A 20,113-nucleotide genomic window follows, 5' to 3' on the forward strand; every position below is an offset into this window, starting at 1 on the left:
TTTTTTTTCCTTCGTCGCCGGCGCGCTCGGGAGCAGGCGAGGAAATGGCGGCTGCCCCCGGCGTTGCGCGGAGTCGGTTCGTGGTGGTGGGCGGAGGAATCGCAGGGGTTACCTGCGCGGAGAAGGTAAGGGCTGGGGCGCCTCTGCCCGCTTCGCGCATGCGCGCACCCCCAGCCGTCGGAGACCCCTCGCGCCGGGGCGCGAGGCGCTGCCGCGCTCCGGGGTGGGGGCGCCATGTTGGCCCCGAACGCCAGCCCCGGCCCTCCCCTCTCTCGGCTCCGGCGGGGCGGGGGGGGAGGGTGTCATTTCAGCCGGTAAGGCCGGGGCTTGACCCTTGGGCTCCCGGAGGAGGCTCTTCGGCCCCGTGGCGCTATCGTAACTTCAGGGTGTACGCAGGTGGTAAGGCGGACGGGCCCTGTGTAACTGCGTGTGCGCGTTGAACTCGGCCAGCCGTACGCTGGGGGAAACCGGCCTGCAAGACTGTAGGGATCTCTCAGGTATTTCTGTTTACTTAGAGACATCAATGCTTTCGGGGTCAACTTACGAACTTCTGTAGAAACAGTTCATTAGATTTATAAAATAACTGTATAAATATTCTCATTTATACAGTAATTACACATTTTGTCCTGCCCCCCTCCCATATTTTGTGTCTCTTAAAAAAAAAAACCCACCACAAAACAAAACCAGCCCCAGGGAAGCAGTGTTGTAATATAAGGATATTTATCTGTCTAGAAATATTTCTCAAGAGGTTAAAACTGTATGCACATAACCTGATAAGGGCGTACGACTGCTTCATAAAAAGAGGATTCAAACTTTGTAACTTGAGAAAGCTGGCATTCTGTATGCTAGTCAAGAGGTCAGAAACTTGAAGGAGCACTGCATGCGTTATTCCTCATAGCCATAAAGGATTGTACTGCAGCTAAGGTGAAGGCTGCTATGGTGTGCTCTTTTTTATAAAAATATTGCTTTGTTTTTATTGGATCCCTGTTTAGGGCTGTACACCAGTGGAGAATGTCCAATCTCTTCAGCTTTTCATGAGTTCAAGCTCAAAAAAAAAATTTGTTCGTTTCTTGGTTTCAAGGGTTTTTGGTGTTTTTAAAGTAACAGTAACTGGAGGTAATTTTAAACCTATAATATGGAATGAAATGATATGGATATTAGTTCAGTGAAGAATATTTTATCTGTTAAAACTACAAAGCAGTATAAAGACTGTTTCAGATGCATCTATTCTCTGGTGATGAAGCGATGATATTTCATTTCTGACATTGTATAAACCACATGCAGACTAAATTACAAAAAAATATTGATACTGTTCTCCATCTTTATGGAATTGGTTTGTTTCTACCATTTATTAGTTTGAGGTTTTCTTCCTTTTATTCATGGTTAATGTAATATGTGGGCTCTGGTACTACAGACACTTAAATGCTGTATTAGTATGAGTAATCCCTTAAAAGTTGATTAAACTATTCACATAATTAAGGCACTTGTGTATCCTTATGTGCTTGCAAGAATAAGATTTGGGTCAATATTTAATATTCCCAGAGACTTTATGTTTTCCTGGAAGTAATTTAGAATTGTGTCTAATTGCTATGATCCTGTTTCACAATACAGTTATTTCCAATAGCTATTGGATGTCTGTAATCTTTAAGATTGCTATAAAAGGGACTAAAATTTATTGTTTTCTTGAAAATACTTTCTTCTGTGTTAGTGCCACAGAGTTCAGGCTGTTTTCTTCCAAAGCTCAGAGTGCCACTTACTGCTGTAATTCACACCTCTTTTCCTTATGCTCTTTCCTTTCCCTCACCATTAGTTTTTTTCTTGGAAAACCCACATCAGATTGTTATGCAATGACAGAGACTTGCCTCTTTTTCTCATCTCTCAGTACTGCAGGAAGCACAGTTAGCAGTATTAGTGGTCTTCTAGCATACGTTTTAATTCACCCAAGTCCATTAAAAGTGGCACTGTGTGTTCTGGAAGGATTTCTGTGTCATACATCCGTAGCTGGGGGCATGCTTTAAATAAAAGAGGAAGATTGAACACAATTTTTCTCAGTTCTGGTTTTGAGCAAGTACAATTCTGTGGAACATAGTGGCAATAAACAACTTGTCCATAATATTGCATTTTGGGTATGCATTATGATGTCTTGTTGTTCAGACTTCTCAGGCAGCTACCTGAGAACAATCATTGCATCAGGTCCGTCTCAAAAAAATTCAGTGTTAGTTACTTTTTGAATACATTTTGAAATACTCTGACAAAATGTCTTAAAAGCTGAATTTTCCTTAAAAGCTTGAGTTAGATTTATTTTCTCTGTCACAAAATGTTTCATGTCTTATATAATTTCTGCCTTTCATGCTTATATTGCAACATTTCTTTCTGGATTGTGATGACTTACGCATTTCTGTATGCATCAATAAACCTAATATTCTATCTGGCAGATTTCTAATTTTAGTATTTTAAAAGGTAAAGAAATGCAGTTACCTTAATAATACTGAATGAAAGTTTCAAACAACCATTAAATCTTAATAAGAGGGCAGGGGTAAGAATTTGAGCATGTGTAAGTGATGCAAAGTACATGATGTCAGTCTTTAAAATTTTTTTGGGTTACAGAGTACATCTGATGATTATTACATAGAATCACAGAATGGTTTGGCTTGGAAGGGACCTTTAAAGACCTAATCTAGTTCAACCCCCCTGCCGTGGGCAGGGACATCTTCAACTAGACCAGCTTGCTCAGAGTCCCTGACCTTGAATGTTTCCAGGGATGGGGCATTCACCATCTTTCTGGGCAACCTGTGCCAGTGTTTCACCACCATCATAGTAAAGAATTTCTTACTTAGACCTAATCTAAATCTACCCTCTTTCAGTTTAAAACTGTTACCCCTTGGCCTGTCACTACAGGCCCTGGTAAAAAGTGTCCCTCTGCCTTTCTTGTAAGCCCCCTTTACATATTGAAAGGCCACAATAAGGTCTCCCTGGAGTCTTCGCTTCTCCAGGCTGAACAACCCCAACTCTTTCAGCCTGTCCTCATAAGAGAGGTGTTCCAGCCCTTTGACCATGGCCCTACTCTCGACCTGTTCTAACAGGTCCGTGTCTGTCTTGTGCTGGGGGCCCCAGAGCTGGATGCAGTACTCCAGGTGGGGTCCCTCAGTCTGCCAGCCACGCTTCTTTTGATGCAGCCCAGGATGCAATTGGCCTTCTGGGCTGCGAGCACACATCGTTGGCTCATGTCCAGCTTTTCATCCACCAGTACCCCCAAGTCCTTCTCGGCAGGACTGCTCTCAATCCCTTCATCCCCCAGCCTGTATTGATACTGGGGGTTGCCCCGACCCAGGTGCAGGACCTTGCACTTGATCTTGTTGAACTTCATGAGGTTCATGTGGGCCTACTCCTGAAGCCTGTCAGGGGCCCTCTGGGTGGCATCCCTTCCCTCTAACTCGTTGACTGCACCACTCAGCTTGGTATTATCTGTAAACTTGCTGAGGGTGCGCTGAATCCCACTATCTGTCATTAATAAAGATATTGGACATGATTGCGTGCTTTCCATAGCATTCTGTAGTTTTTCTGAGGCTTGTTAGATACAGCTGGGAGCAACTGCGCAGTATGTTACATGTCAACCTTTCTTCCTATTGTCCATCAATACAAAGCATACAGCTGCAATATGTGTGAAACACGTTAGGGATTCATGCTATAAAGTGTGGATTACATGAAGTTTTACATAGCCTTGTTAAATTACTTTGTATTTGCTGAGGGTAATACCATGTGAATCTCCCTTAAACCAGCAACAAGGTTTTGCTACTTTCACCTTCAGACTACTATGTTACATTGCTCCTGTCCGAGATACAGGAATACATGCTAGTCCCTTTATAACTCAGTTGCTCGTGTACAACATGAATGTGCTTCTTGGTGGCTTATACAACTGTTCTGCTCATCTGGAGAATGCTGGTGACAAGGAACCCTGGGTTTTGTCTGTACCTCAGAGATGAGTGGTTTATACTTGACAGAGCTGATTTTTTTTCTGTGGCAGAGCAATGCACATTTAAAATGGGAATTCTTCACTCTGGCTTGGGGCCTGTAAAAGTCTTGGATTGCTTAGTAGCACTCTGAAGATGATAATCCATTTATTAGTTTACTAAATAACACTTAAAATAGCCAATAGGGAATCAGCATTTCCTCTGTCAGAACGAAATCTGTGAACAATTAGTCACTGCTATGCAATAAAAAAAGTATGTCCAGCAACTGGGTGTCTCCAGAAATCACATGATCATAGTGTGTTCCTACAGTTGGCCTTTAGAATACTATAAGAATAGTCTTTTGAGTAGTCATTTACACCATGGCTGCAGTTCTTGAAAATATATTTGTATGTGAATGAATTAAAATCTTGGGTCTCCAAATTCTGTTCATTTTAGTCGTTCTCCTTCCGTTACCTTGAAGTAGTGTTTATCCAATAGGATTCTACAAGACTAAAGTAATGTAGTAACACATATTACTTTTCACCAATAATTTTATTGTCTTAAAGTCAAAAGCTATTGATGATTATATTCACTCATCGTGATTTCTGTTTCTTTATAAGCTGGCCATGGAATTCCCATCAGAAGACATTTCTTTAATGACGACTTCTCCAGTTATAAAAGCTGTAACGAATTTCAAACAGGTAAGAGAGACTTAATTTTTCTTTAGAAGTTTGTGTGTGTACAGATAATTTAGAACCTAATCCTGAAAATGCTTATGATTCTGAACTTGTTTTCACGTTAGTGTGACTGCAGTGGTAAGTGTTAGTAGGACTGTTGAGATGTTCTGGCGTGATTCATAATCATTAGTAATTGGTGAATATATTCACAACACTCGAGCAAAGGTTAAACTGGGTACTTACATGGTTGAAGTACTTTCTAAGATACTGAAGCTTTATTTCACTGCTTTGTTAATGGGTATGCTCCATTTTAAGCACTGAAATGGTATCTTTGGAATAAATTACTTAAGAAACTTAGTCTGGCTAGTGGTTCTCATATACAGTAGTGTGTTTGAATTTCAGGCAGAAACAGACTTCTGACAAGTAACAAAAAAAAGGCACAGCCTTCTGTGAAATTGCCTTCAGCTTTGTCTACATCTCCAGCAGCTGGTGATTCAATGACCTCTTTCCTGCTGGTTTGAAAAAAAACCAAAAAACAAAACCATAAAATCCATGCATGAGTTCGGATTTCTGGCTAGTAGGTTCAGTAAACTAGTTTCGCAGAGGTACTCGGAGCTTGGAAAGCACTACTCTTTTTCCCACTCTGAGGGAGCTTTGAACTCTACCATAGGGCATGGAAAGAGGTGGAGACTGGATTGCACAGAACTCAGGATGCAAAGCTGCCAGCCAGTGAGAAGTTAGCTGTTACCTCTCGGGGAAAGTTAAGACACCAAGAGCTGGGCTTCTACCTGGCGTTTATATTCATGACTCTTTCTGAAACATGGCATTTAACAGGTGAGGCGTATCTCATGACAAGTAAAGAAAGACCACTCTGAGGTTTATCTGACAGCCCGGTTTTAACATAATTCTTCCTGGTGTATGAATGCCTAACTCAAATCACTACAGGGGGGAAAATAAAGCATAAAGAGATTTGAACAGCAGTTCTTCTGCATTTAGTGGCTGTAATTGGCTATCAGCATCTCTTCCTTTTGCACTGTGGTTTTTGTCCGGAGCTAACGGGGTGCTGAGAACATAGCTGAGAGACTGAGAGCTCTCTGAGACTGGTAGAGTAACACCCAACTAAAGAATATCTTCTGAGTTTGAGAGTGCTGACAGTAGGGTCACGAGTATCCAGGAAAGACACACGTTGCAGAGATGTAAAGTCTGTAATTCACATCGGCAGAAGTTTCAGTATCTGAAGAATAAGGGAATAGCTAAACAGTATTTGAAGGCAGCATCTCTAAGTTTTGGACATGATCATCTTAATTTCTCTCTGAATTGCAAGCATGGTGTGGCTTCTGGTTCCTAGCTGTGTTCCAGACTCTCTGAATGTTCTATAAAGTAGACGACCTGGAGGTTCCCATGCAGCCGCTCCCTTCTGGAAGAAATCCCAAATCAACATAACTTACTTGAATGTTTTCAAGTTGTGGTTTGCCTCTTCCCCCCACTGGCCCCAATCTCTGAAGTATCAGATAGTGACTATGGATGAGATGCTAACTGAGTAAGTGCTTTGGGGTGGTGTTGAATCTGTTTTACCTAAACACTTGTCTTACATGTCCTGCTTACAAGCTGAACAACAGTAAGCGCTTTTCCTGACATAAGGGCCAAGTACTGGCAACAGGAGGTTTTTGAATCATTAGGTTTTTGAACAAAATGTCACCAGATTTTTTTTTTTAAATAGAATGAAAATATTTATTCCAGATGAAAGTGTGTTTCCATAATTCTCTAAGCTATTTTGACTGAATTTTTTTTTCCCCAAAATACCGAGGAGAGGAAGATGCTTGCATGGGGGAACATCACTGAGTTATTTTATCAAAGTTATAACACACAGAAAAACAGGGTCTTAACACTGCATCAGCTAAGTTAAAAAGCAGTGTTGCCAACTCTAATAATATAGTCTATATGTGGAATAAAACGTTACAGCAGTTAGAGCAGCCATCAGGGTTCTCCATTTTTGCTTAGTCTCTACCTTTAGAATTAAAATTCTCTGTGCTACTATGACTCTTACCAGGAATAGGCATGAAAAGATTCTGTATATGAAAAGGAACTTTTAGCAGTACCATGATAACGTGTTTTGAGACAGTATGGGCTTTATGTTGTGACTTCTTTACTGGAAACGAACATAACACATTTTGTTACAAGCTTTAGAAAAAGAGATGAATAAATGATTCATATTTTAAAATACCTCTCTTCCTACAGGTCTCCAAAAAACTTGAGGAATTTGATGTAGAAGAGCAACCAAGCTCTCTGTTAGGAAAACGATATCCCAATATTAAAGTTATACAGTCTGGAGTAAAACAATTGAAAAGTGATGAACATGTAAGCTAATGTTTTCTCTTTTACTTTTATGTGTTTTTTTCAAATTATTTAAAAAAAAAAATCTAAGGAACTGGTGAATATTTTGGGTGTGAAATTCTGTTGAAGAACATTTTGGTTATTAAAGTGTTAAGTTACCAAAATTACAAGAAAATACTTCCTAACTTCAATTTCACTTATCACTTACGCTGTTGTTCAAGTAGAAATATATGCAGGGGGCATAATTGTTGATGAAAAATTACTTGTTAATTAAGAAACTGTATCTTTTAGATTTAAATCTTTGACACCTTAGAGATATTGCATTGAATACCTGATTGGAATAGCAGGGAAACCAGTCAATGAAACCAATACTGTATATCAATATAGGTGTCAAAATTTCTGTAACCCTTGGTTGGAGATAGCTGATTCCCGAATTACTGCTTGTTGCTACAGAGACCAAAATATTAACAACTCTATGATTAAAAAAAAAATAATTCTTGAAAGAAGCAACATTTCCACCTTTTCTTTTTAGCAGGAAATATGTTGCAAGTATGAGCAGTGTACAGCATATACAGATCCTTGTTAGTTTCTGTGTCAGCTCGACATTTTATTTTTCACTTCACCGTTTATCAGAAACTCGCATTCAGATCTAAAACTGGTTTTGCTCATTTTAAGTCAGAGATATGATTCGACTTAGATTATAATTCTGCTAATATTCCAAATTGAATTATATTCTTGTATCATTATTATTATGTTGTTTTAGTTTGGGTATGTCTCTGTGAACATGAATATTTCATGTATATGGATTTGGAGGATCTTTTGCCTCTGTTTTCTGAAAACCTTTAAAAACTATCTTTGTGCAAAACCAGTGTAAACTATTTAGCTTATAGTTTGGAAAACAACAAATAAGGTCATAAAATGTTAAAATTTAAGTATTGTTTGTTGCAGAATGATGTAGCTTGTTTAGTGCCTACCCTTTTTCTTTAGCAAAGAACAGAATTTGCGGTCTTTCTAAACTGTATTCTAGCCTGTGGCTGGTTAAGTTAACACGGGTTTACTGTTGTTGAAGTGTTTTGAATGAGATTCTTAATTGCTAATACATAGTAGCGCATAGGTCTACATCTATTACTGGGGTGGGGGGACATTGTCATTGTGACATTGTCACATAGAAAACCGATTCTTTTAGCACAGATAGTGAGTACAGAGTGCCACCGAGTGGTAATCTTTATATTTCGTCTTTCTTTGAGTGCACTGTGTACACTTTCCATTTTATCCGTCATATAATGTCATATATTTAGGCTTGTAAGTCTGTGGTGAGTGTGATGCAAATAAATTACACGCAATCAATGAGGGTGTGAAGGCTTGCTCTTTAAGAAGCCAGTTACAGCTTTTAGTATCCGCAAAATACTGTGACATTAAGGAAAAAAAAAAGCTGATGTTCTCTTAGATGTCTCCAATTGTTTTTTCTTTTCATTTAATTTTTAACAGAAAATTTTCACTGAAGATGGGAAAGAATATATGTATGAAAAACTTTGCCTGTGTGCTGGAGCAAAACCAAAATTAATTTTTGAAGGAAATCCATATGTGTTAGGAATCCGGGATACTGACAGTGCACAGGTAAATGTGTTTTGGACACATAAGTGTATAATATATTTCTGCTTCTGATGCAAAATACTAAAAATGATTGCGGAGTGAAATGGAGAAACGTAAGATGATATTTGTTATTATATATATCCTTAAACAGGAACACTTTCAGTAGCAGGGAAGTAGCCTTAAAATACCATTAAATTAATTTATCACTAAATTTATTAAGTTTATAGATAGCTCATAGACAATATTTCAAATATGATAATCTAGAATAAATGGTATTCTTTTACCCTCCAGGCAGAAGCCAAACTGAAAATATAAACGGGAAGTAGGCACCAGTAGAAACTTCCCTGAGAAGGTACGAAGGGCTACTTCTTACAGTGAAAAGCTACTGAAGGACACTTTTCTAGTTCTACTGTAGCCTCTCCTCATTGTACAGAAAAGAGTTACAGTTATAGTCAAAGATGTGGAAAAGTTTTCACATGAGGAATGACTTAATAGACTAAAACTTCAGTTTGGAAGTAGAAAGTGAGGTGGTTTCACTGCTATAGGCCTTTAGAATTAGGGTGGCAGGGTGAAAGTGAACACTGCTTCTCCGTAACATAAGAACTGTAATTCATCAAATGAAGTTTGATGCTGAGAATAAAAAAGGAGCTACTTTTTCCAGCAAGCTGAAGTGAAACTATGAAGTTGTTGTTGTTTGTTTTGAATATTAAAACTTTACCTGAGTTTAAAAAAAGAAAAAAAAGGGAAGGAGAAGAAGGGGGAAGAAAAAACACACAAAAAAGACAGCCTTTGATAAATTTATCATGTCTAAATTGAAGAGAAAGATGCCACCTGAGTGGCATCAGGTGTCTGGAACCTGTGAGGGTGTTCTAGGATAGTATTGTTGTGTGCTTGTCATCTTCTGATGGTCTTCCCTGTGCATCCACTATTGGCCACTGTGGGAAACAGTAAACTGGGCTATCATTTGTCAAAACTGATGTTGGACTTTGAATGAGACTGAAAATACTTGTTTCTGGTTTTGGGGGCTTTTTTAATGGTGACTGGTTGCATTCACTAGTCCCCTCTGATACAACTTCAGTATCCTTCTCTGAAGAGATCAAAGGACTGCAGTTTTCATGTTTAGGTTCTCTGATACAATTAGGTAAACTGGAAGCATGGATGAATGGATTTTCGTGTAACTGCAATAGTTGGTCTGATAGTTGTGATTCTTAATTTGTTTGAAAGAAAATACTTGACATGGTTATATTATGATCGAAAAAATACTGTCTGGGCTATATTTTTTTTTATTTCTCTCACCACTAAGATGGATTTGGAGACTTGTTTCTTTCTGAAAGTTTTTTGCATGAATAAAATTGGTTCTTTGATTTGCTACAAATTATTTTTTTTTAATTCCTGAGTTTTGATCAGGAATTTTTAAATTCCTAAACTTCTGCTATCTTTGCCTTTTTAATGTTATACAAATTACTGTGAAAGTTATGCAAGTTGTGATAAAACTGGATTAATAGATATCACAATGCTAGTGATCTCTAGGACAGAGAAAAGTCTCCTGGATTCTATTAAGGGTTCTGTCAAATTGGCCTAAGTGTAATTATTTAACTTCTCCTGTCTCAATTTGAGACTTGTAAGGCTGTATATATAACTTCATCCCTTAATGTGATAGAACTCACAGGTTTCATTAGCTTCTGTAACAGATCTTAGCATAAGAAGATGTGTATCCGTAGTCTGAGAAAATCAAAACAAGACAACTAAGAGAGCAAGAAAATATCGATAAGTATGTAATTGATCAGTATGAGGGAACATGTGATCTAAGTTGTAATTGACCTTTTTTTGTGTTTCTTAATGCAGGCTTTTCAGAAGAATTTGGCTCAATCTGAGAGAATAGTAGTGGTAGGAAATGGTGGGATTGCACTTGAATTGGTGTAAGTAAATGACTAAGTTTTAAAGATACATATGCAAATAAAATCTTTAACAATGCTATGTTAAATCTAGCGTGCATGAGTTTGGGAGAAGGTTGACATAAAATTGTAGCTCTTAAATCATTTAGTAGCAAAATTTATTAAAATAACTTTTTCACAGTATAGTGGCGCTTACTGTCACAAAATCCAGCAAGCTTCAGAAGAAGCTTTGACACATAGATATCAAGAATATACAGCATTTTTCTGATTTGGCATCAACAGAGATTTCTGTTAAGACTATTAAGGGCAATATTTAAGTTATAAAACTTGTCTGACTTCTGGAGACAGAAATGTAACAGGAAGAGAGAGGCAGCTTATCTTGCACCAAGCCTAATTTAAGTTGTTAGAGCTTTTGAAGTGTCTGACATGGCCTTTGTCACGGGTAGGATATTGAACCGTGTGGTCCTGCAGTCTGCTAGATTACAGAAACATCTGTATTACACAATTATATGGTCTTGTTTTGTGTTGCAGGGAATCACTTTTTCACTTTCACTAGATTGTCCTCTGCATGTCTTTACCAGTTCATGTTCCAGGTAGTACAAACAAGATCCAAATGTCTGTTCTTAGCAGTGGGCAGTCTGGCAAAAATACACGTTTTTTTCATCGTGGGGAACGGGAAATACTAAGTAGTATTATAAATTTGATCTGCCTCTCCTCACCCCCCACCCTGGTTCAGTTGAGGTTGTGCTGGTAAGAAAGTATGACCTGTCAACTTGAGATTTTTTTTTTTAATGAGTTTCTTATGTAAATATTTAGAAGCAGTAGTGGATTTGATAGGCTTAAAAGTCTTGGATCTCTTATTTTTAGCTTCTGGAATGAAACCTGGCATGCTTCTAGTTGCGTTGCTAAGGGTCAGATCCCTTTCGGGTAGTCTGTCATTTTATCCACTGTTTAAATGTCCACAGGTATGAAATTCACGGCTGTGAAGTAATCTGGGCTATCAAAGACAAAGCCATTGGGAACACTTTTTTTGATGCAGGAGCAGCTGAATTTCTCATTCCAAAGCTAACTGCTGAAAACCGAGAGACTCCAATTGAATGTAAAAGAACCAAATATACAATGGAAGGTATGGTGTTTTAGTCTCCTAACGCTGCAGCAGCAGCATTTAATATTAAAGATAGTCCTAAGATCAGTTAATTTAGCAGGCCGTAAATAAGGTTTACTGTTATCAATAGCATTTCCTTCTTTAAAAAAATAACAGTAAAAAAGCGATATAAAAACAATCCAGAATTTATGTAGACATGTGACAGCATGTAATAGTTACCTAAAAACTGTAAAAAAATGTGCTTATCTTTATAGCTGTGCCAAGTTTACATTTCATTTCCTGTATTCCATCTGCTGAAGAACCTGTTCTATTTTCTGTAATATTTTAATGTTTTTCTGAATTACGTCAGCATTATGTAGGAAGGAGCTTTCCCGTAATGAGCTATTGGAGGACAAGATGAAACCTCACAGAACATTATTACAGATGCAGTGAAACTGCAGTCTTAATCACAACAGTTAACTAGAACTGCATGAACAAACATTACACAAACATATATAGGACTAAAATAATAACAAAAAGAAGAGCATGGTTCTAGACTTTAGGCTGACTCTTTTACAATTTATTCTTCCAACCTAAACATCACAAAATGGCACCCAAGGCTCTTTAGATGTATCAACGGTATGTTAGAATTTGCACTTTCATGCAATTGGAGGGGATGGTGGGATGGTGTTGGAAGAATAAATTGTAAGAGAGTCAGCCTAAACATCACAAAATGGCACCTGAGGTTCTTCAGATGTATCATGGTATGTTAGAATTTGCACTTTCATGCAATGGAGGGGATGGTGTACATTTGCTAGCAGATGGACATCAATTTAAGTATTAGCACTGATACTGAGCAACTAAGTCTACCGTGGGTCTCCAGAACTCTGGTGCTGTTGGGGGTCGGTCTCCATGCAGGCACCTAACAGTGGCATGGTTGTTTCGGAGATGAGTGAAGTAATGAAAGGCATGAAGTTGAAAGGTGTTAAAAATACTGGCTTGGAGTTTGATTTGTCTGCAAATTAATGGGTTTTGGGACATTACACATTCTTTTTCTTCCCTTCTGGCAACCAGATCGTATTTCTCTTAATTGAGAATCCTTGTTCTGAATTCTGCAGGCAGTGAAATATGCACGCTAAGTCTGTTACTCTCTGTCTCTTTCCTTCAGGAAGTGAGGAAAAAGAAAGACGTAGAGCAGCGTCTGACAAACCGGGCAGTGCCTTAGGCCCCGATTGGCATGAGGGCTTATGTCTTAAAGGGACTAAAGAGGTATGGTCATAATCTTGCTTACACATTTGTTTAAATGTTGCTTTAAGTGGGTGAGGATGACAGAATGTAAAATGTCACATTCAGGATTATTAGAAAAATAAAAACAAAATGTGCTTGAACTGATTTTCCTGTTCTGTCAGAATTAAACAGGAAAATGTTAACACAAATAAAGTAATTTTCTGCTTGAAGAGGAAGATGGCTGATCGGATCCACTGGTATAGTTTTAGCAATTTGCTCTTCAGATTGAAACATAAATGTTGTTTGTGATATTTCTGCAGATCTGGTGTCAATCCTAGTTTTAACCAGAAGCAGTGGTTCCTCTATTGTCCTGATTTTAGCTGCCACACGTACATTTTCTTATGTGAAAAATAGAACAGTCAGATTTGTACAGAGGTACAGGGAGCATCAGTCTCCTGTCACAGCAGGTAATGAAATGCAAAATCAGTAGTGGACATGAGCATTGTGAAGAGTTTTGTGTTTGAAATAAAGTAAAAATCCTCACATTTCATAATTGTTTATCAGGTTTTTATTTGTTAATTTCTTAGATGTTAGGTGTTTGCATCTGTTACACTCATTTGAGAAAAAAAAAGGTCCTTTCAAAGGTCATCAGTCATAGATTCTACAGCAATGGCTTTACAGTACCAACTAAAGGATGTTTAGGATATTTAACAGAGTAATTGGTGGTATTTTGGCTGTTGAAGGCTGTGGAAACGTGTTTGTGTAGTGGAGAATAAATCTGTTCGAGGCCTGAATCCACAAAATGGTTTAGAGAAACAGGTAACTTTCCAACATCTGTCTCGAGCTCAGAATAAGAGTAAGTGGTTGAAACATGGGTTGATGGAACAGGGTATATTTTTCTTCTTACAGCATTTGGAACATAAGCCTCTTATTGTTATCAGAATTTAATTCATGATAGAAAAATGAAGGGTTTCAAATACTGAAAGATAGGAGAGATGAATTTACTTTTTTCTGTTCCGAATTCTGTTCCTGTAAACTCAGGTGAACTTGAATGTTTTCTGGCATGCCAGAAAAATCTAAATTGTCATGAAATTTCAAGGAACATCAGATATCTGCTGAAAAAGCAGGTAAATTGCCATTTGCTATGGTTAGATCTGTGCCAAAAAAGGGAAAAGTGTGGGAACTCAGCTAATGTGTCATGCTTTAGGATGGAATATGTGTGGGGTTTTGTATTTTTTTTTCTTTTCCAGTTTAGTAACATGTCAATTTAGGTGAAGGTATACTTGCTATTAAAAATATTGTTATTGCTAATCATTATGTTTACAATTTTGTCAATCTTTCTTTATTTTTCTCATAAAGTACATATTGAAACACTATGTGAAGTAAAGAAAATATACTTACAGCAAGAATTTATACAACTGCAACGGACTTCTTTGACTTTTCCTAAGGAAGAGAAAAATGTAGAACCAGATGAGGGTAGGTGCCAGTGCTGATTAGAAAGCACATGTTGAAGATGAAGCAGTGCTGGAGCATGTTTGATCTTGTTTGCTGTTTGAGAGCAAATACAGATTTGGAAAAAAAAATCCTTTATGAATTAAATGGAGCTCTAGCAATTTAGAGTAGTTGAGAATTTGATTTATGGGCTACAATTGAATTACAAAATGTTATGGGTCAGACCCTCTTTCCACAAAGTCACCTAAATCCTGTAGGCAGAATATTCCCTCCTTGCGACAGTCCAATAAAATCATATGTTAACAGTAGAGTTAAAACAGAAGCAAAAAAAAAAACAAACCCCAAAAAACATTTAGTGTCAGAACTGTGATGTAATCCTTCAAAGAAAGTAGAACAAAGTATAACTTGTTTCATGAATAATTCTATCTATAAATAATATGAATGAAAATTAATATTTAAAATACTATTTTAATAGCCAGTTACTTTCAGCATACGATTCTAGGAAGTCAGATCTCTGACATTCTTTCTGTTTATAAGGCATTTCCTGTGCATCTGTAAATTTATATGTAAAAGAATACTTGGCAATTGCGTACTTCAGAGACCATCCCGTGGGTCTGAAGCAGTGGCAGGACACAGTATTTTCCCCCGACAAATGAGGGCTTTGATTTAGGAAAATTCCAGAGAAAGTTAATAGTAGGACTTGGAGCTAAGCTCCAAAATCTCATTTTTCTAGTCCTGAATGAAGTTAAGAAATGTTGTAGGTAACCTCTGGTTTTAGGGGTTTATTTTATTTTTATTTTTTCCCTACCTAATCAATGAGATATCTCAAAAGCTATTTTTTCTTCTTTTTATTTCATATCTTATAATAAGACATCATTAATAAAATAACTTCTGTTGGTTATGTTCTCAGGGCAAAATTTTCCCCTTTTTCAGTGCTATGGCCTGTATATGTGGAATTAACTAATGGAAAAATTTATGGATGCGATTTCATTGTCAGTGCAACTGGAGTTGTGCCAAATGTTAAACCATTTCTTGATGGCAATAGTGTAAGTATACTGATGTCTTTTGAAGTTTAAGCTGGCTGGTTTTTTTTTTTTAAATAAGGTGAAATAAGCTCTTTCAGCTGGTTTATGCTTCTGACATGAAACACTGATCAATAAAGGTTTTGAATGTTGTACAGCCTTTCAAAATAAGGCAGGTACATTGATACTGGAAATGCCCAACATGATAAAAATTAATTTCACTACTGTTCTTGGCTTATTATATTGCTACTCATGATATGTACTGATACATAGTATATATACAATATACTGTTAAGATTAAGCATATACAAAGAGAGAAAAACACTTGTATAATTGGTTGATGTTGCAAAAATATAGAATAATTTTTGTGTTAACTCTGCACCATATTCTTATCTTACAAATCTTAAAATTTTCTCCTGGGAAGGAATCAGTTATTTCCAGTAATTTTCATTTAGGAAACTGAGCTATAAAGGTGCTCATATTCATCGAGGGAAGTCACACTTTGAATCAGCATCCAAATGTGGATGATGATTACAGAGTTCATAGCTGCCATGTGAATTTTCAGGCCTTGAGATCATTCTATCTCCATTTTAGGTGTCTGGTTTAACCCCAGCCTGCAACTAAGCACCATGCAGCCACTTGCCTACTCCCCCCTGGTGGGCTGGGGGAGAGAATCAGAAGAGTAAAAGTGAGAAGACTCGTGGGTTGAGATAAAGACAGTTTAATAGGGAAAGCAAAAACCGCGCATGCAAGCAAAGCAAAACAAGGAATTAATTCACTACTTCCCATGGGCAGGCAGGTGTTCAGCCATCTCCAGGAAAGCAGGGCTCCATCATGCGTAAACGGTTACTGGGGAAGACAAACGCCATCACTCCAAATGTCCCCCCATTCCTTCTTCTTCCCCCAGCTTTATATGCTGAGCATGATGTCATATGGTATGGAATATCCCTTTGGTCAGTTGGAGTCAGCTGTCCCAGCTGTGTCCCCTCCCAGCTTCTTGTGCACCCCCAGCCTACTCGCTGGTGGGGTGGTGTGAGAGGCAGAAAAGGCCTTGACTCTGTGTCAGCACTGCCCAGCAGTAACAAAAACATCCCTGTGTTATCAACACTGTTTCCAGCACAAATCCAAAACACAGCCCTGTATTAGCTACTATGCAGAAAATTAACTCCATCCCAGCCAAAACCTGTATGTTAGGGTATTTGGTGTTTTGCAGTTCCTTCTGATTAGGAAGTAAAATGCTATCGTCTGAATAAATCAGAAGAAAATTACGAAAACATACCTCTGATGTTGAGCCATGAAATATTTCAAACCTATGTTACGAAGTTTAGATTAGGAATTAGGTATTTGCAATGGTATTTTGTGGCCTTGGCAAAAATACAAAATGAACTCTTAAGACTCGGTGTCCCTGTAACATACGTGGTGTGACTTGAAATTTGGCAAGCTCTCTTGCTTCCCTGCCTAGGTATCTGTGGCAATATTTTGAAAACCTATGCTGTGTTCTAGAAGTAATGCTTAATGCTTTGTATCTTACCACGGGGGTCTTGCCACTCTAGATAGTCTCATGTTAAATAATTTTACTCAGTATGTAATGCTATTCTAAGCTTTTTTTAATACATAGTTTGCGATATTTTAAAGGATATGTGAAGGTCACTTGTAAAATGCAACACTGCTCTGTTCTTAAACCTGGTGAGAAAAGAATGCAGAGATTGCTAGGAAATTCTACTTTTGTGGGCTCATTTTGTCTTTGCTTATTTGGAGGGCTCTAGGTTTGGTAAGATTCAGGGTAAATTCTGCAGGGGGCAGGGTTGCATTACAGTATGGGGAAGTAATACTTTTATATGTGGACAGTTGTGAAAAATACTTCATTATGGCACTCTTTGGGGGATCTGTTTTCTTCCCTTGAAGACGAAGGAGTCTTGAGATTGTGAGGTTTGAACACCATGTTTCTCTTGCGGTTATCGGTCTTTTCTAATTGAGTCAGGTCAGGTGCAAGAAGGAATAGCCATAAACTGTTTGCACTGAATGACCACCTTCTCTGTTGCTACATGGCATCCAGAAGAGCATCTTGCTGGGTTCCTGTAGTATTTATTGATATAACTTTGTCTTCAAATCTCATGATTAAGCACTGAAATTTTTTTCGGAGTCTGCCGTAACAAGTGAGATGACTGTGTAACATGGATGAAGTTGAATTACTTAGTTTAAATGATTATTTTTCTTACTGCTGATCTGTGCAAATACTTTAGTTTGCTGTAGGTGAAGATGGAGGTCTTAATGTAGATAAACACATGCGCACATCCCTGCCAGATATATATGCAGCTGGAGATATCTGCACGGCGTCGTGGGAACCTAGTCCAGTGTGGCATCAGGTAAATCAAATCATGGGATTGTGCGCTCAGCAGCAGTCTAATCTACAAAGTAAATTACATGCTATCACACAGATGGGAGAAAAGAAAGTTTAATTGAAGCGGAATCCAGCAAACAAGTAAATAATCCCGGGTGTGTTGATGACAGATAACTTTATCTCTGTGGCTGAAAGCCAAGCTGTTCAGCCTTTCTGAGTACAATGAAAATACGTAGTATGTGCTGATGAGAATAGCGAGTGTCAGTCACTGCGCAGTGACATGTGTCTGTGTTTTTAAATCTTTTTGATTTTTTTTTAGATGAGACTGTGGACTCAAGCTAGGCAGATGGGATGGTATGCAGCAAAATGCATGGTAGCAGATACTTTAGGGGAATCTATTGATATGGATTTCAGCTTTGAACTATTTGCTCACGTTACAAAATTTTTCAATTACAAGGTAAAGTAAATACAGTCTAATAGTCTTAAACCACTGAGTAACACACGTATTGCTTGCTTATATTCACTTGCCAAAACTGAGCAGATGCTTTAATATTGACAAAAGTTTCCTCTATATAATAATTAATCTTAGTTTAGATTTTCTGCATTCATACTAACTTTGAATGCTGAAACTGAAGAGGGCAAATATCTTTACAGATATATATTACAAATTTTAATTGGTGAATGACAATTGATCTATTTTGCATCTCTGTATATATTCCAGTTCATTAAGTTTCTGTTCATGGATAAATGCAACACAGTTCAGCATGGTAACTGGTTCATTATTGGGTTTGTGTACGTGAATCTTCGTCAAGGTGAAGATTTTTAATTTTGTTGTGGGTTTGAGAGCCAACGAAGGGAGGAGGTTCCCTAGGGACAAATATTTCCCTGTTTACCTCAGTCTTCTGAGGCTTAGACCTGTTATCAGCAGAAATACTAAAAGCCACTGCAATGATCTTAGGAGTGCTTTTTCTTTTTCCTTCTGTTAGGTGGTGGTTTTGGGGAAATACAACGCTCAAGGCTTGGGTTTAGACCATGAACTCATGCTGAGATGTACCAAGGGACAAGAGTATGTTAAAGTCGTGATGCAGAATGGCCGAATGATGGGAGCTGTGCTGATTGGTGAAACGGACTTGGAAGAAACCTTCGAAAACTTAATTTTAAATCAGATGGATCTTTCAGCCTATGGTGAAGATCTCCTGAATCCAGATATTGATATAGAAGATTATTTTGATTGAACAAAACCCTGTTTTGACACCAAGTAATATGTCTTCTAAAACTGTTTCCTCAGGATTACCGGAAATGAGGGATAAATGCAATTCCTTATTAAGATTTTGCGTTGATCTTGTCAAAATACTGACCAGCAAATTAAATTGATCTGTGTAGAAATGCAGCAACAAAAGCAAGTGGATTAGTGTTGGCAAAAAGTTTTCGTCTAGATTAGATGAGCATATGGGAACAGGGCTAGAACAGTCTTAAAAAGTGGGCTTCACTGCACTGTTAAGGTAGCACTGCATTCACTTGAATGCGAGCTAGCCTTCACTTTCTAAAAGTAAATAAAACATGTTAAATCCCATGCCTGCCTCATAGCCCCCTTCTTCCCCAAAGCAAGCATGATTCACCTGCCACGGTTACCAGAGCACACTTGCCCCATGGCTTGCTGCCATGCATGTTCCTCATCCCAACCAGTAAACCACCCTTGTGAGCCAGGATGTGATGGTGCTGCCTTACCTGCCTAAAGCTACCTCCGGACTTGGGTGGTGTGAGTATTGGCTAGGGTGGGAAAGCCCCTGCTTCCTAAAACTACTTGCTCAGGTGAACATTTACAAGGCGCTCACAGGGTGTGTTGCCACCCCACTAGCACCCCTCCACTGCTCAGACCTGTGAGTACTTGCCACAGGCTTCAAGACTCCTATTCCAGCTGAGGGTACCTTCTCTCTTGAGCTGGCTCAGATTAACAGAGGACATCTTTAGGGCACAGGGTGCTCGGAGCTCTCACTAACTGGAATGTGGTCTGCAAATATACAGCAAGATGGATGCTTCATCTACACCCACCCCCCATAAGTTTATTTCTGAAATAAATGTATTTTCTACTCGGCTAAGTACAGAACACAAAAACTTTGAACAACGAAAGCCAGGATGAGTTGTCAGTTGAGAGCAGCTTTTTTACTGCTTGTCACTTCAGTCATTCAGGTGCTGTGGTGCATCCTGATCCGATCCACGTGTGGTGCACTCCAAGGAAAGGCAAACATGACAGCACTGGTGGATGTCACCTGCGGTGGTCTTCCCTGTCAAGAGCCTGCGGAGCAGGCTGCTCTATCCAGATGATGTGGTAGATGGTACTGGATGCTGTTTTGCATGAGTCCTGTATCCTGACGGGATTCTTCATAGACAACTATTAGTCACTTAATGAAAACATGCATGGGACTGTGTCTTGGCCGCTTTCTGCCCTCTCCTCATTTCTGCTGTCATGCGTGTCAGTTCCAGGAAGGAATTTTTGCAGGTACTAAGCTCCAATTTGACTTGTGGTAGCTAGTGACA

General features: G+C 38.5%; 1 protein-coding gene across 1 annotated transcript; it reads left to right on the top strand.

The window, feature by feature from the left end:
* The first annotated feature begins 12 nt into the window (after window positions 1-12).
* PYROXD1 (pyridine nucleotide-disulphide oxidoreductase domain 1) lies at window positions 13-19,147 on the top strand. Its single transcript, XM_009279005.2, has 12 exons — window positions 13-125; window positions 4,571-4,651; window positions 6,866-6,985; window positions 8,450-8,578; window positions 10,400-10,473; window positions 11,415-11,575; window positions 12,702-12,802; window positions 14,107-14,236; window positions 15,146-15,258; window positions 17,478-17,600; window positions 17,895-18,032; window positions 18,562-19,147. The coding sequence occupies exons 1-12, from the start codon at window positions 45-47 to the stop codon at window positions 18,808-18,810; spliced, it is 1,500 nt and encodes a 499-aa protein (XP_009277280.1). The 5' UTR covers window positions 13-44; the 3' UTR covers window positions 18,811-19,147.
* The last annotated feature ends 966 nt before the right edge of the window (window positions 19,148-20,113 follow it).

Source organism: Aptenodytes forsteri, unplaced genomic scaffold, assembly GCF_000699145.1.
Source record: "Aptenodytes forsteri isolate BGI_AS27 unplaced genomic scaffold, ASM69914v1 Scaffold241, whole genome shotgun sequence".
In the NCBI taxonomy this organism is placed as follows: domain Eukaryota; kingdom Metazoa; phylum Chordata; class Aves; order Sphenisciformes; family Spheniscidae; genus Aptenodytes; species Aptenodytes forsteri.